General features: G+C 21.7%; 1 protein-coding gene across 1 annotated transcript in view; it reads right to left on the minus strand.

Moving 5' to 3' along the window:
* LOC112593480 (acetylcholine receptor subunit alpha-like) overlaps positions 1 to 12,803 on the minus strand; it is a gene marked incomplete at its 5' end in the record, with an annotated part of 29,281 nt that extends 16,478 nt beyond the window's left edge. The window contains 4 exon segments of the mRNA XM_025337872.1: positions 2,999 to 3,179; positions 3,267 to 3,376; positions 4,207 to 4,251; positions 12,664 to 12,803. Of these exon segments, the coding sequence (XP_025193657.1) occupies positions 2,999 to 3,179; positions 3,267 to 3,376; positions 4,207 to 4,251; positions 12,664 to 12,803 (476 nt within the window).
* Positions 12,804 to 17,623: the final 4,820 nt, after the last annotated feature.

Here is a 17,623-nt window from a genome sequence, read left to right on the forward strand (position 1 = left end):
TTATTGAACTTGTTAATATAATATTAAGTTTTCTTTGGCTTAATATCTAAGCGACCTAGCCACACGAGTAGGAAAATGAAAAGAAAAGTAATAAAACTAAGTGCTTTTTCCTCGTTTCGAAATGGAAAAATAATATTAAGGCACCTTTTAATTTTTCTACACAAAAGTTTTATGAGAAATGTGGTAAATTACATGGGATAGCAATAATAAAAAATATAGATAACTGAATGAGAATTAAAATATTTTTCAAACTCAATAGTTTCTTGGTTAGATTAAAAAAAAAAAAATTTATTTTTTTATTTTTTTTAGTGGTTTTGTTGATTGTTTATTGGTATATTTTACCGATTTGACATATATTTGCACATAATATGAATAGAATTAAGTAGATTAGGTACTTATAATAATGGCATTTATAGTAATTAGTGATTACTGTAGTTGTTTTTAGTGTCTTATATTACATAATAATATAAACTTATGAACTTTTAAATACATTAAAATATTTTATACTGATGCTATAACGTCACATTTTTACTTTTTTATAGTGATTAGATATTTTTAATATTGTATTATTTTTAAGTTCAATTTCTTTAAATATTTAGTTATGTAATTTACAAAAATTAATATACATATTTATATTAAATATAATAATTAATATTACTTTTGAAAATATTAAATTGTGTTAAATAGTTTATATTCTAGATTATTTTAAAAAACAAATAAAATATCTAAATTTATTTGTATATAATATTTGGTAGTAAATGTTAAAAACACAGAACTAATTTCAAACTACACTGTGAATTAGTAGTTCAAAACATGTCATTAGCAGATTGTTGTCAACTTTAAATGACGTCTGAGTTATGTAACAAGGAAATTAATCCATAGTTTTTAGAAAAAATGATGTTAAAATTATTTGATAACCTTATTAGGATAGTCTGGCTTGATTACTTTATTTATATTTAAACTTTCTAAGGTTTAATTAGGTAGATATTTAATATTTATTATGTTATATATATAATCTATATATTAATTTCAAGTGATATTTATAATCTGTGTTAGATTTTAACAGTAAACATGCATGACGATTATCTAATAAGTATAATAAATATGAACAATATGAAAACGATGCTATCTAGTTATACAACTCTACTTAAATTGTATTTAATTAAATATTATTTTTTATTAAAAATTTAAAATAAAATAACGGATACAATAATCAATAATGTTATACTATAGGTAATTATAATGAAAAATTATTTTAAAAAGCATAACCGGAGTGTAATTAGTAATTACCCATAAGTAATACCTCATTCAATTAATTATTTATGAATTTTAATTTAATAAATCGCGATTTCAATAATTGCATTTTAATCAGCGAAAAGGGTTATAGCTGCTTGTTAGGGATAGAAAAGGTATAGATAATATTCCACATTTTTTTTTTTTAAGGGTTAATATAATTATTATTTTTCAAGCGTAAGTATACCGTTTTAAAAATAAATATTTATATACTTTGGTTTTAATGTATACGATATAATCAGTTTAAAATTTATATTAATTTGCTTTGTGTATAGATACGCACATAAAACTATGTAGAAGTATATTTACTAGATTTTTTAATGTTGTAGTACTTAGATAGTATAAAAATAATTGTAGTCAAAACCAAAAGGATAAATGTGTATTTTAAAAAGGTACTAATAAACCAAAGAAACGCCACAAATTATTTGTGTTCAATAAAATCAAATGTAATCTCGATGACTATTATATTGTGAAAAAGTGCAAAATTAAAACGATATTAATATTATATTATATAATTGAACTTAAATGATTATATTAAAATAACTTATCTTAATCCACATTAATAAACTAAAATTATTAATTAATGGAATAATTTTTGTTAAACTACCTATGTTAAAAATTAAACTGATTCAGACTATTGGGCTGTAAATGCAACTAGATTACTCTTATCCAACATAATAAAAGCTTATCGAATAAACCTCAGCTTATTTATTAAACACTTCCTTGTTATTTAATAATTATACAATAACTAACAATTATTTGAAATATATCATTTAATATGATTGTATATTATATGTTTTTGAATAAATCAAAATTATATTATTCATTGAAACACTCTTGTAAATAATAAGTTATAGATAAAAAAAACAATTTTTTTTCTTGTTTTCTTATATTTTTATAAGTTATTATACTATTTTTACTTTTTTAGTAGGTCTTTATTTAAAAATAATTTTTGCTTTATTTAGACGACTAAACAAATTACAAAAACCATTTAATTTTAGAAGAACCGATAAATTAACTGTACAGATTAATTAATGATAAAAAAAAGATCTTAAACAGATCAATTTAATTATTCAGAAAGGTCACATATTTAATATGTTCTGTATTCATTTTTAATAAACATAGGTATATGGTAGATACACATATTTGTGAAATAATAAGTTAATTTTAAGTTTCGCTCAAATTATGTTTTATCGATTAAAAAGCGAGTGATTAAACATTACAAACACGTTCTGACGATATGGAACAAAAACTTTATGATCAAATATCTTCGCTATATGTAAGTAGGTAATTAACGAACTTTCCGCGTACCTCTTTGCCGTCTTAACGTTCTCAACACCGATATTTCGTAGGGCTAAAGTTTTAGAGGCAATCAAGTTTCCCGGAAATTGCGTAAAACCGCATCATTCGTCTACCCTTCAACTGAAGTAGATTGACGACTACAAATAGTTACATATTGTAAGGGGAAAATATTTAACGACACACGTGTGCAATTTTAAAAGACTAAATAAAATGACATATTATTTATTATTTATTTCACATAATATCGAAATGTCAAGTACAAATAGAACATATAACTATAAACACTTTTAAAATTACCGGGAGAAAAATGTACGTATCTAATTGATTGTTTAGTACTTCCTATTTTAATTCGGTTGCAAATGTTGCAATGGTTCAAAAACAAAATAACCTTACAGTTTATTACCTGAAAACCGTCGTATGTCCACGAGCCAAATTTCATCACACACGTTTGTTCATCAAACGGGAAAAATTCTACATCAATTTCGCAGGAAGACTTGTAAATAGCAGGAGGTTTCCACTCGACCCGACCACTATAGTGAAGCATAGCCTTTGTCGCCAATGTTACTTCGAAATTGCCGTCAGCACTTTGAACAAATTTAATACGCAGAGTTAGGTAATCATAAACATAATTATAAACGCAGTGAGCGTTGTTGCAAAAACAATAAAATTACTTGTTATAAAGTACAATATCTGGCCTCCAGACGTGTTCAGATGGTACGTGTAAACCTTCTACACCACCGTATTCATCGGGATTCCACATCAACTTATAATCATACCAATACTTGAAAAGTAAAAAAAAAACATTAGGTTATGTTTTATAATGCATATTTAATGCGAGACATTGACTTTGATATATTTAAAAAAATAAAATAAAGTAAACATTTATACAAGATCTAGTAATATTTTACATCAGTGACCATCGAGTTCTGTATATACTGTTGAAGACTAATTTCAATTTCAATTTATACACAAATATATACATATATTGATATATTATATAAAAATACGGTATGATACGATATTGATCTTATTATGTCATTACTCATTATAAAATATTGACATTTAAAAACTCTATCAAAGTAAATATTATAAATAAAATAGCAAATTTTTAATTTAATTATTTCAAATTCATGTCAAATTTTTAATTTTAAAATACGTCTGATACGGGGATTATACGTGTTCCTTAAAAATAGGTGTTTTAAATTTAAAAGCAATGATGAATCAATGCACTTTGAAAACGGTTTTGGGCGAAGCATGGTTTAATATAATTCATAAAAAGGTTTTAAAATGTTAAGTGCTCATAAAAATAACTTACAAGATTTTCTGAATATATTGAATACACTTAATAATAACTATATAAATATAGTTCCGTAAGAAACCCTTGTTTTCAAATAAGTCAAGACATATTTACTAAAGACTTCAAGTTCTAAAAGTTAAAGTGATTCAAACATTTAAGAAAAAATAATTCTGGTTACTGTTTTTGAAAGCAATCATTCAAGATCTAAAATAATAATATAATTTAATGCTTTTGTTTTATTATTATCATTATTATTTTTTTTTTTTTTTTAATTATTTGGTTGATATTATAGTTATTAAATTATTTATCCTCACCTGTTCTACCCATAAGTTCGTCGTCATAATTTGGTTTTTTAGATTCTGTAACAAAAAGTAAACATATTAAGTTAAGACCAAGAAAGCACTAAGTTATTTCATTTGTGTTTTAGCAGCATTTAAATATTGAATGCAGATTGAACATAAATATTAAGAAATTCATTCGAACAAAATTTATAACTCTAACTATTAAGAACATAATTTATATTAATATATATAGAATGTTAAATAAAATAAAGCTTAATAAATTAATCATTATTAAAAAAAAAATATATTTTTTTATAATTTTACAATAAAAAAAAAATCGTTATCAAATATGTAGTAGGTACCAATATATCTATTTATAATATTTACTATAATAATAATTGTTCTATGTGAATATAGTTCTTAATATATTTATAATGTTGGTCATTACTAAAAAATTTTTAGACAGTTTTGTAAAATAAAAACATTTGTTAAAAATAAACTATTATGTTTATATTTTAAATTCGAAAATATAATTAAAAATCATATGTTACAGCTAAAACTGTTACATTATCTGTTGTAGGTATACTATTATAATCAATATACATAAATATACACATTAGCTTCAGATAAAATATTTAAAAAAAAAAAACAAAAAAAAAATGTTTTTTTGGTAATCTAATATTTAAGCATATTTATATTACTTAACGATAATAGCCTAACAAACAATAATAACACAAAGCATTAAAATTCTAATATTTATATCGTATAGATTTTGGAATTTTCCGTTATTCCTTAGCACTTGATAGAAATTCTTTTGTCCTGTATATTATATGTAAGTACTTAGTGTGTTGTTATAATGCGTATATAATGTGTGTAAATATATAAATGAAAATATCGATTACATGGCCTATTATCAACTTATCTTCGTTACGGCAAACAGAATGTACAGTTTCCTTTTAACGGGTTAAAGGGAAAATCGAAAATACGCAGTCTTTTTTCATTTTTCAACAGGAACTATTTACATAATGTAATCATGATGAAAAAATATAAAATTCATGACATAAGTCTTCTAGAATGAAACTTGAATTGTATTAAAGAGTTATTACTTTAAATTTGTTACCATTATACAGCCACATATAACCATGCTTGTATGTATCAGTCACATCAGATAACTTTGCTTATAATATAATAATATTCAGTACAAACTACAAAGTATACATAATATTATATCATATTAAACATAATGTGATATTGAATTTCTACGTATTCAATATTTAAACATAATCATAATTAGAAAAACTCTGCTAATATACTAATTCAGTTGGTTAATATTTCTCGACGAAAGTAATTTTTTTTACATTTGTAAAAAATCCTGAGAAAACTGAAATTTACCCCTTTAAAATACTAGTTAGATTATGTTTTGTGACTTTTGTAATAAGTGTTACGCTTTCCTCTCCATAAAATTATTATTTACAGAAAAAAAATACCCATTTTATTAAAAACCCATTAATATATATTGAATATTCCTCGTTATAGTCAAATAATTAGAATCAAATTTCAAATGAATTTAACATTAGATGACTGTTTGATATCATATCATTACATGACTAATGTAATTTTAAATTAAATTGAAGTATTTGGTTCTTTACGTTTAAAACTAAATAAAAATGACGAAGTAGACATGGAATCAAAATTAATACATTTATATTATTATTTCAGCATTTTCCACTATCAAAAATTATAAATACTCTGAATATTAAAATAAACATAATTGGACTGAAAGCATTTATTTTAATGTTATTATATTTTTTTTTCGAAATTCGACCGAGTAATATTAAACCATTTTATTGTTACCAAATATATTGTTATTAATGTCAACAATCGACAAAATATTGTTTTTAAACTTCAATATTATCATTTGTGCTATTTGTGAATATAATTGTACTGGTCAGTTATGTTTTAAATCTTTTCGATTATTAATATATTTATAATTTCGAAAATTTCATCAAAGAAATGTTAGATTTTAATATTTAAAATAAAAATATCTAAAGGATTTTAAGGAATTTTGATACCTCTATGTCTAGATCGTAAATTAAATATGCATAATAATGATTATTAGTGGCACCAAAATTCTATATAACCACGAATATTACCATAATTTATTAAATACATCCTAGTAGAACAAATTTATTCTTGAATAATTCAAACCAGACTTCGAATATTTTAAATTATTTGTCAAGAAACATTTATCATTTAGATATATAATGAACTTAAATATAATTTGAAATTAAAAAAAAAATATATTACAATTGTGAAAGAGTATTTAATAATTAGAAATAAGACATTACAAATAGATTCATTTTTACAATATAAATATATAATATAATTCATATTATTATTCAGAGTGAAAAAACATAAATTGTGATAAATATTTGTTTAATGAAAAATAATAAGTAATATTTTAAGATCAAAAATAATTAATTTTATATTTTTTTATTTGGCATATTGTATTTAATCATATCAAAGTTCATACATAAATTATTCACTTTTTCTAATGTTTGGTATGATACGGTATATTATATTGAAGTTTCATTGTATCATTAAACTATTGTATTTGTTAGTTGTTGTTAAAAGTAACAGAGAAGTTACTCATTACTTTGGAGACTCAACAGCAATTCTTGATTATAGATTACTTAAATAATACATAATTGTTAGACTGTATTTTCAATGCGTATTAGACCTATTATAATATATAAAGTTCGTTTCGGTGTTTTCTTTGATTAATATATAGTAAAAATGTAAAATTAAATACATTTTTATGTTTAAAATTATACTAGAACTCTTTTTTTGTTTTAATATCTGAAACGAAATTGGTTATGTTTTACAATTATAAAAATTGTGAAAAATATTACACAAATTAAATTTTACTATAATTATATACTGTACTTATTATATTTTTAGATTTTTGGAGTAAAAAATATTTAGGTTTACAATGATAATAAAGTAATCCATATAATGTTTTACATATAACTCTTATTTAATAATTTATTATATAATTATACACATTCTTTTCAGGCATATATTTTATAGAATTAAATACAATTTACAGTAAGATTGTAAGAATGACTGTACAACATTAATAATTGTAAAATAATTGCTGTTAATAATAAATTACTTTGAAATTATATCAAAAATATTTAAAACTAAAATAAAAAAAATAAATTATTTTTTATCTTAATATTTTACAAAATTATAACATCTTTGTTTTAATTAAAGTTAATTACAGTGTTAATAAGTCCATAAATATTTTATACGTACTTTATATATTATGTATATTTTTTTTTTTTTTGTAAGTTTTAAGCACAAACATATAGGCAACTTTAAAGATTCTATTTTAAACAAAAAAATAGCACAGTAAGTACTAAAACAAATAAGCTGTACAAAGTAAACAGTTTTTTTTTTTTTTTTAATTAAAGCTTCATTATTTAATTGCTTTACAAAGTACAATTGAATACTTCAAAATAAATTTAAATAAAAGATAATAATAACTTATTATAATATCTTATTAATTAGCTAAATCAAAATAATTGAAATGATAAAAATTGGTTTTAAAATATTTTAAGATAAATAATGAATTAATGGAATTATTAATAATAATAAATTTTAGTTATTACATGAAAAAAATATTCATTGTATGGATTCCACTAAAGAGTATTATGTTCTGTCTTAAAACATATACCCATATAATTAATGAAAAACATATTTATTTATTTTTAGATATACCAAGAAATTATTTTTATCTTTAGTCAAAACTTCAAATATTTTAAATAATTTTACCTTCAAATATGAAAAACATGAGGTACTTATCGATACTTTTAACGAAAATACTTTTAATCTCAAACAAATGTATATGTATGCTTATTGCTTTTTTATATTAAATTCACTTAATATTTATAACAGCAATTTAAATGTTTATTTTATTCACAGCACATTATTATCTCAGCTACTCAAATTTGCATCATAGTTTCGATAAAAACTTCGTACTTTTTAAAGATAATTAAAACTCCAGTAAAGTATTATTAGATCCAATAATAAAAATGGTGCTTTTTCAACAAAGATTAAACCATTCACACTAAAATATTGAGGCATAAATTTGTAATTTTTTATACTTGATCCTTATTTGTACTTTTTAAATTATCATATCTTGAATAATAATATTTTATCTAAGGTTAAAGATGTTTACTGCTATAAAAAAATTGGAAACTTTTATACACGCTCTTTGGAAAATACTAACCCTTTCGTTATTGTTTTGGATTGTTTAATAAAATATTTCAATAATTTTTAATAGATTCAAGACTTTGTTACTAAGTTATTAAATAGTTGTTAATTAATTTATTGATTAAGATATCTCAATTATTAATGAAAATTAAAAAAATTCATGAAACTTTATTTTATTTGCTTAAAATTGAAACTTTTAGTATGATACTTTTTTAACAATATTTATTTTAGATAATTAAAAATAACATATTTTTTTAAACTTTGAAAAATGTAAGAAAAGTTTTTTCCAAATATTTCTAGGCATCATCAACATCTTAAAAAGTAATTCATTATTTGTTGCTATATATTCTTATCAACATTATGGTTTTATTTTGTTGATATAATCTTTTTTTTTGTTTATAAATATTTTAACAGCTGTATAAGCGTTATAGAATTTCAATAAAACTTTGTCGTATATGATGCGATAAGTCCAAAATAAACGATAAGAAAATACTGTTTTTCTTCACATAAATTAAATTGATTTCTGAGTATCAAATATAATATTTTTAATATTTTTATAAAAAAAATGTCTAGAATTATTATTTTTTAATCATAACAAAATCGATTTTATGTATACACTGTAAATTTATTCTTTTTTGCCTACTAGTATATGTTTTAAAATTTAATATTTATAATAAAAAAATTACTTTATTTTTTTTTCTTTTAAACTTTATTTTAAAACAAACAAACTGAAATATTTTATTTACGACTAGCATGTATGTGGCTATATATTTATATTTGACATAAGACGCGTGAGAAAAAAATCTACTCAATAGCAACATTTAATACAGAAATTACTAAGAAAAAAACAACTCTATCCAATTATTTATCAGCTAATTCAGCTAGATGTTACAATTTTTAATATATTGATGTAAGTTTATAAAATTTTTGGAGTACTTCTTCCTATATGTTGATAAATATAAACAAAATTATATCAGATAGTATATTAACTGTACTAACTAAAAAAAGATTATATTTTACCAATATACCTACTTACATTCTTTATTTTTTCCTTATCCCTCATATTGTAATAAACTATTGATTTATTTTTCATTCCTTGTAAATTGTCTACTCTATAAAATGTATTTTTTAATTTTATTTTTATTAAAAATCTTCTCAAAGATTACTGGGTCTTACTGAGATATCTCGTGTAAAGACCCAAGGTTATTTTTATCTTAAAATGTTAATATTACATATAATTTAAAAGCGAAATTTAATATAAAGTACATTAGAGACAAAAATAAGATAAAAAATATATATAATAAGATATAAATTAAAGTAGAATAAATTCATAGATCTGACGTATCAAAAAGTCATAGCCATATATTAGCCAGTGTAAAATTTTCTTTTTAAATAGTGGTAGTTGCATATTTATTTAGTAGCTGGGCATAGAGTTGTAAATATTAATCCCAATAATATCGAAAACCTTCCAACAGTCAGTATTTTTTTGAGCCAGGTTTGAAAGTAATTTTTTTTAATGTAAATCTGATATTAATACTATGGTTCAAAATTTATATCAAGTTCTGTTTTTTTTTTATATAATATATATTATAATAGTACACATTTTTAGTTATAAGTTTTTAATATTTAAAACTTTAAATTCTTTAAACGTAATTTTGATTAGATTCTATAGTCTTTTATCATTACAATCATAGTGTTTAGACAAGTTTTTAGCTGATTAAGCATATTTTCATAAGTTTCATCCCATGATATTAAACCACATGTGATTTGAGATTCAATGAGTTCTAGCTATATTAATTTAATATCTTTAGTATGTAGAATTTTACGTAATTGTTTTATGATACACATTTTTTTTTCAGTTTGATGCAGACCGATAAGATTTGATTTTTCTACTTCAAGTCATGGTTTATTTCTGTACCTAGATATTTAAAGATTTTACAACATTGACTTTTTTATAATAACATAATCCTGCCTTTTGACAAATATCATTGTGAAAGTTATGTGGGAAGGTAGGTACCGCTCTACTGTATGATGTAAGAATCGAGTAAATCACATGTTAAATTTGAATTCAATGATATGTCAATTAATATAAAATCAATTCTGAAAGAAGACGGTCTATGAGCCTATATATCTTGTTATTTTATTTGATATTGATATTAGGTAAATAATTTATTTTACTATAAGTAATCCAATAGGTTGAAATAAATGTTGATTAAAATATTTAGTTTGAAAATGTCATTGTGTATTTAAAATTTAAATTTAAATAATATAAAAACTTATACAGTATACTTATACCATAATCATAAAAATTCCCTATTTTATAAATATAAATAATTTTTTACAAATTGTCGTAATATTAACAAATTTCATCAAAATATAAATTTAAAATGTTTATAAAAACAAATTAAACCTATATATTTTAAATATTTTTATATATTACCAAAAAATACTTATATGGGAATTTGCATTAAAATTTTCAAGCATAACTCAGTAAAAAATTTGTTATCGGTAATGAAAAAAAACAAAGGAATTATAAAAAATGAAAAATGAAAAATGTCTTAAGAAAAAAATTTAGAATTATACAATGCCATTGACATTGATAAAGTCGTACTAGTTACCAATAATAAATGCAATATAATTTGACATTGCAGAGTTAAAAAAAATTATTATTTTTAAGTTGAAATTCAGTTTTTAATTATGCTTTAAAAAAAATAATGAACAATAATTAAATTTATAAATGCCTATAATAATAAAATATAACATTAGTTATATTTATAATTATGCCTATTATGCTAGGTATAATAATTAATTATAAAATAAACACATTTTTTTTTTTTGATATCTACAGTTAAAAATTAATAGAAAAAAAATCACTAAATATTTCCTTGAATAATATTAAGTAATACAAGCAAAATAATTGGTCTTAAAATTAAATTACTAAAAAAATTTAATCAAAAAATTAAAAATAATAAGAATAATTACGTTTTATAATCTAGGTATTTTAGAATTAATTTTTAATATTAAATATAAATTAAGAAAGATCGATTGAATATAAGCAATAAACAGGCACATTGTATTCAATTATTTTATATTATTAATAATGATAACTAATAGTGAGAATTGTTTATTTAAATTTAATATATGTTCTTCTATAATATAAGAAAAAAATGCATGTACAATATTTAGGAATGATAAAAATAACTAACGTTACTCCACAAATCATAACAAAATGAAAAAAAAAAAAGTAAAATTAATGCAACAAACTTACAGTTAATGAAAAGATAAAATATATTTTGGACTATTTTATGTTATTATCAAAAACATAAAGACGAGAAAATGTTTTGGTAGAATTATGACTAGGTAATAAAAACTATTGCATTAAAATTATATAGAATTTTTTAGAAAATAATACAGTAACAATAATAAAATACAGTGAAGAATATGAATCAAAATTATATGACAGACTATACTAGTAAATTATAATTTATTTAGCAGAAAAATATGGAATAAAATGTTTTAATAAAAGCTAGAAGAAAATTGATTTATTAAACTTAATACAAATTAATAAATAATAAAAAATAATTAAATAATTTCAAATTATGAGCAGAGCTATAAATGTATTGATTTTACAATGTTTTCGTGTTTATATACATAATAAGTATTCGAAAAGTGATTAAATTTTCAACTTTAATGATGGTTTCTCATAGATTATTGGATCTTGTTTATACTTTAAACAAGTCAAAATTAAAAATTACCAGTATCTTTTTAAATATTGTAAAAAACAAACAAAAAATTAAAGAAAAATGTAAATTTCTGTGTAAATTCAGTTTTTTTTTTTTTTTTTGCTTTTTTTTAAGTAACTCGAAATCTAATATTTGTAAATACTAGAAATTTTTACTCTATATGTGGTTATATGATTAATTTATAAATATGAATAATATTTTCGAAATATTCCTACAGTATTGAGTTATTTTAAATGAAATATGAATAAATATATAAAATGGTTGAATAATTGAAAAAATGTTATAATAATTGAATTAAATACTATGAAAAAAAAAAAAAAAAAAAATAGTTATATTTTTATGTCATATACGTAGAGTAAATGTCGCAATGATTAATAGGCTAATGAAAATAGTGAATTAGAAATGAGAAAATAATCTAATAATATTTTAATATTAAACTATTTTATTGATGATTTTTATTGTAACTTACAATGTCGATGAGCTGTGATAGTTTGAGCTTAATCCGTACTGGAAGCGGATCAGTGTTGTTGAGCACAGGCCTTACGAGTTTATTGTAATTTGATAAAAGGTCGTCGTATAGCCTTTTTGCATCCGGATTCATTGAACATCCTAAGATAATAATAAATTCTTTTTTTTGAAACTAATCAACAAAAATTGTATACAATTTATTGAACCATCACTTATTTAAACAAATGCTTTTAAATTTCTTACATCTAATTTATATTTATTAATCATTAACAAGACGAAAAAATTAGAAAATATTATATTTAACATTAAAAAACGTATACAAGTACACAAACTTGTACATAATAACATATACAGTAGAATCTCGGTAATCCGACACATATCAGACGACGCTACTGCCGGAATAGTGGGGAGTTCACAAAAAAAACGCATTTTTACTTTTTGAATTTTACATTTTTACTCGTATTAAAAAATGATTTAAAAATTCTTTAGGTTGAGAGCAGTTTTCTTTTTGTTTATTAATATTTAATCTGTTATTACTTAGTTTTATATAACGGTTTATCGTTTACGATAGTAAATTTATAAATATGTAAATACATATTGGTACATATAGGTTAATACAGCCGGATTACTGGACGTATCGGATTATCGAACGGCCGGATTACCGAGATTCTACTGTAATACCATTACAATAGGTATCTGCAATTAAATAACTATTACTTTTATTAAATATAAATGTTTTTCACACCTACACAAACTCAAGTCTCAAGGTAATTTTAATTATGTTGATTAGAGTAGATAAATTTTTTATTTCATTGGCCAATTTATACATTTGAATGCGTATGGTAGTATTTTAGAACATTTTCGATTGCCACAGAATATTATTTCTTATTAGCACAATTCTACGACCAGTATAGTGCAATAATATATACGTTATTGATTTGGTGCTACTGGATACATGCATCTTACGATAATTTTTAAATCATGAAATAAAGTTCCAAATATTTAGGAGGGCCGAAAAAGATTTTTGTGTTCCAAGAGTTAGACCATATTATCATAGATATTCAACTTCATACATAATTACTATAAAAGATACTCAAATACTTTCTTATTTTTAAAAACTTCTGAAATAATTTCATTAAAAAATCTAATAATATTATTCATTTATTTATTTGCATAAATAAAAAATTTAAATATTTTAACTGTATTGTATATAAGTAAAAATTGTTAGTCAATAGTCTAGATACCATGACTGATTTTAATAATAATAAAACATTTACTAAGCTATCAATATATTATTTTAGAAATATTTAGCTTAACCTGTTTTAAAATCTAGTGTAAGATAAAATAAAAGCTTAATATTTGATATTGCTATATTTAATACAATTATAAATAAAAAACGTATTCATTCATATTTTTTAAAAATTTAATTTTATCTATTATTAATGTTATTTTTATTACAGATCAAAAAATAACAATGATTTAATAAAAAATATGTATAAAGAAAATTATTAACGATACGTTATCATTAAAATGTAGAACAATTATAATCAAAAATAATAATACATTTAATAAAAAATATTATTATTATTACTATTCTTAATTAAGAGGTTACTATATATATAAAACATTAGTAGCTTAAGCTCTTAAAAAAAATTGCATCGATAACTTAAGGTATGTTAATTCGTGACGTAGCAAAATGTGACCTAGATAAAATTATTTTATTTACTGCTGCAGTCTGTGATTTCATTATCATAATTATTAGTTATAAATTATAACAAATATAATAGGTACTAATATGAAATTGTTGGTCTCAAAATAAAATACTTATGAGTAACTTTGGATTACATTTCAAGCCTTAACTATTAAAATTGCAGACTTTGTACATTTTCAACGCAAAGCAATTTGAAAATTTTCGTAATTTCACCTATGTGTTTTAAATATTTTTACAATCTATAAGAACAATTATTTATTTGAGGTCTTGTGTTAGATTTTCAAAAATTTTGAAAAACCGCATAATTATTTTTCCATTAATTCTAAAAAAAAAAAAAAAAAACTATAAAAAGCTTAAATAGGATCAAAATATTTAGAAAACTGTATTATATATGGGAAGTTCTAATGTAAATATTTCGTAAAAATGTACAGTCAAAAACTTTTTTGTCGCTAATTAGTCTTGCGTAAAATACCTGTTTTATCTTTTCATTTTTTTTTTTTTACCTTGATTATTTTGAAAATACAGAGAATTTTTAAATTTTAATCTCTTTAAAGTACAAAATATATTCAATTTTCTATTCAAAATCACTCTCAAAGTTAAAAATCAAACTATTTTTTTGATTACTTATTATTTTTATAAAATAAAAAAAAAACATACACACACCATTGTAAAATCAATACGCTCCGTCCAGAATCTAAAACACGTAGACCGGATTTTCAATTGTTCATATATTGTAAACGGAGATGAAAAATGTTGAACTGACATCCTTTTGATAAAAGATAAAGTAAAAAGTACACATGGAAATATTATAAGAAAATACAAACGTACCTAATTAATGGACACAATTTCGATGGAATCATGCTTAGAATTTATAGTGCTTCCTGATAATACTCGTTGAAGGTTATCGGTGGCTTTCTATTTCGTAATGAAATAACCGATGATTACAAATTATCTTTTTAATATCAACAATTCAACGAATATTATATTTAAATGATAAATTGAACTAGGTATAGTACAATAGGTACATATAATAAATTCTACACCGTAAACAAAAGTTATAAGAAACAACGAATAATCAAACAAAAAAACATCATTGCAAAAATAACAATTTTTTTTTATTTAGAATCTAAAATATTGTAATAAAAGGTAAAGATTATAATAATGGAATTTTCATAATCAATGAAATTAAAACTCAACTTTAAAGAGAGTTTTGAATAATTATTACAGTTTAAAGCTCTATACTCTTTATTTATAGTAACAAAATAGTAAATATAGTTAAAATAATATGATATGAACATTAATGAATTTTAACTGATTATTTTTAATTATTAGCTTTTGTATAAAAGTTTCATTAATTATAATCGATAAAGTGTTCTAGACATGCAATATATATGTATACTGAGTATCATTACATAAAGAGTGTCTTATGGTGATACAAACTTTTATCTTTTAAATAAAAATTTCACTATATTGTAAATTATTTTGTGGATAATTTTGTTTTAAAAACATTGATACGCCTAATTAAATCTATTATCTTTAATACACTAAGTTGATCAACTCAAAAACGTCTCGTTCAAATCTTCATTTTTATACGCCAAAATATTCAGAAAATTATCCAGTAAATAGTTTACTATTGTAAAAAAGGTGGTTGGGATATTTCTTAGGGAGTGCAAAGAAATTCGAAAATCCAAAAATAAGGACTTAAAGTAAAAGTATTTCAAAATTCTAAAAATAAAATTTTGAATCTATGTAGGTTATTGTAGAAAAATGAGTTTATCATGATTGATGAATCGTCCTCTATATACGGAACAGTTGAATGAATACTTACTAGTTACGAGTAACGAGTAATACTTTTTGTATATTATATAACTGGTATCAATTACACAGTATACTTACAACAGTAACCGATAACGCTTACTTCCGTGTCACCTGATATAGTTTTATCTATGGCCCTTGGGTGTCATATCGTTGGCCAGTAAAGAAATGAGTACCTACACCGCGAGTATTAGAATGGTAGGTACATCAGCTATCAATAGGAACTTAAAATTTCAGCTGTTCAAAACCCCATTAGTTGCAAAATTATAAAACGAATATATATTTTAAAAAAACGGTTCGATAAAATCCCCTAAGTTTGGTGTGCATCCCCAGACCAGGAACCGCCCACCCGATGCGCGATGGCGCGTTTATCTGGCCGAGAAAATTGTTTTCGGGATTCTCGTATATTATACTCCTAAAGCAGTAGATTGAGTCGTCGAGAAATTCATTATGCCTCTTTCTTCCTATAAAACCTTCTAAATTATTTTTCTACCCTCTCGGCTGAAAACCCGAACAAAAGATTCTTATTATGAGTTTCCTTCCTATTATACGCCAATTTCACATGATACACGCATTATTACGAAAATCGTCACTTATACTTTTTTAAAATTATTTAGTATATTATTGTATTTTTTTTTTCATTATTGTTATTATAAATGGACATATACTTACAAAGGAAATCGCCTATATATAATTATGAAGTGGAATAAAATAATAAAATAATTTAATTTGTTAGAAATAAAGTATTTATTTAAAATATATTACTCTTATAAATATTTCATTTTGTATATTATACATTTATATTTATATTTATATTTAAAATCTTAATAATATTTTAAATATTATAATTTAATAATTTAAAATAAATCATAAATGAATCATCTTAGAATAATTAATGAGTGCGCAAAAATGTGTTGTCATATATTATTTTAAGTGGGCATCACTCTTGTGATTAATATAACACTATAGTTGTCATAATCAAATATTATAATAAAAAAAACTAAAATAAAACTTTAAGGATATAAATTGTATAATTCATAGTGTGAAGAAAAATAATAAATTTAATCGTGGTCTTATGGTTATTAAAATTTTAAAATATTATTATTGAATACATACCTATTATTATGTAAGTAATATTTTAATAAATAATATTCATTTTAAAGCATAAAAATATTTTTGAATGTTGAATGTTTTTATTACAATATGTAATAACTAAATTTAGAAGTATAAAATATACAAAAATATCTATCGACTAATATTGGTAAAGTTTATCAATCTGCTAGATAAAAATTTAAAATACTTAACCTTAGTAAATAAATTTTATTTGAAAATATGTAAGAATTTATTTGTATATTTTTTTATCATTTTTACCTAACCCACAGAATCTAAAAGTATATCCAGGTACTTATAATGTTATATTATATGAAATAAGCAA

This window comes from Melanaphis sacchari, unplaced genomic scaffold (assembly GCF_002803265.2).
Source record: "Melanaphis sacchari strain LSU unplaced genomic scaffold, SCAv2.0 Contig2089_pilon_pilon, whole genome shotgun sequence".
NCBI lineage: Eukaryota > Metazoa > Arthropoda > Insecta > Hemiptera > Aphididae > Melanaphis > Melanaphis sacchari.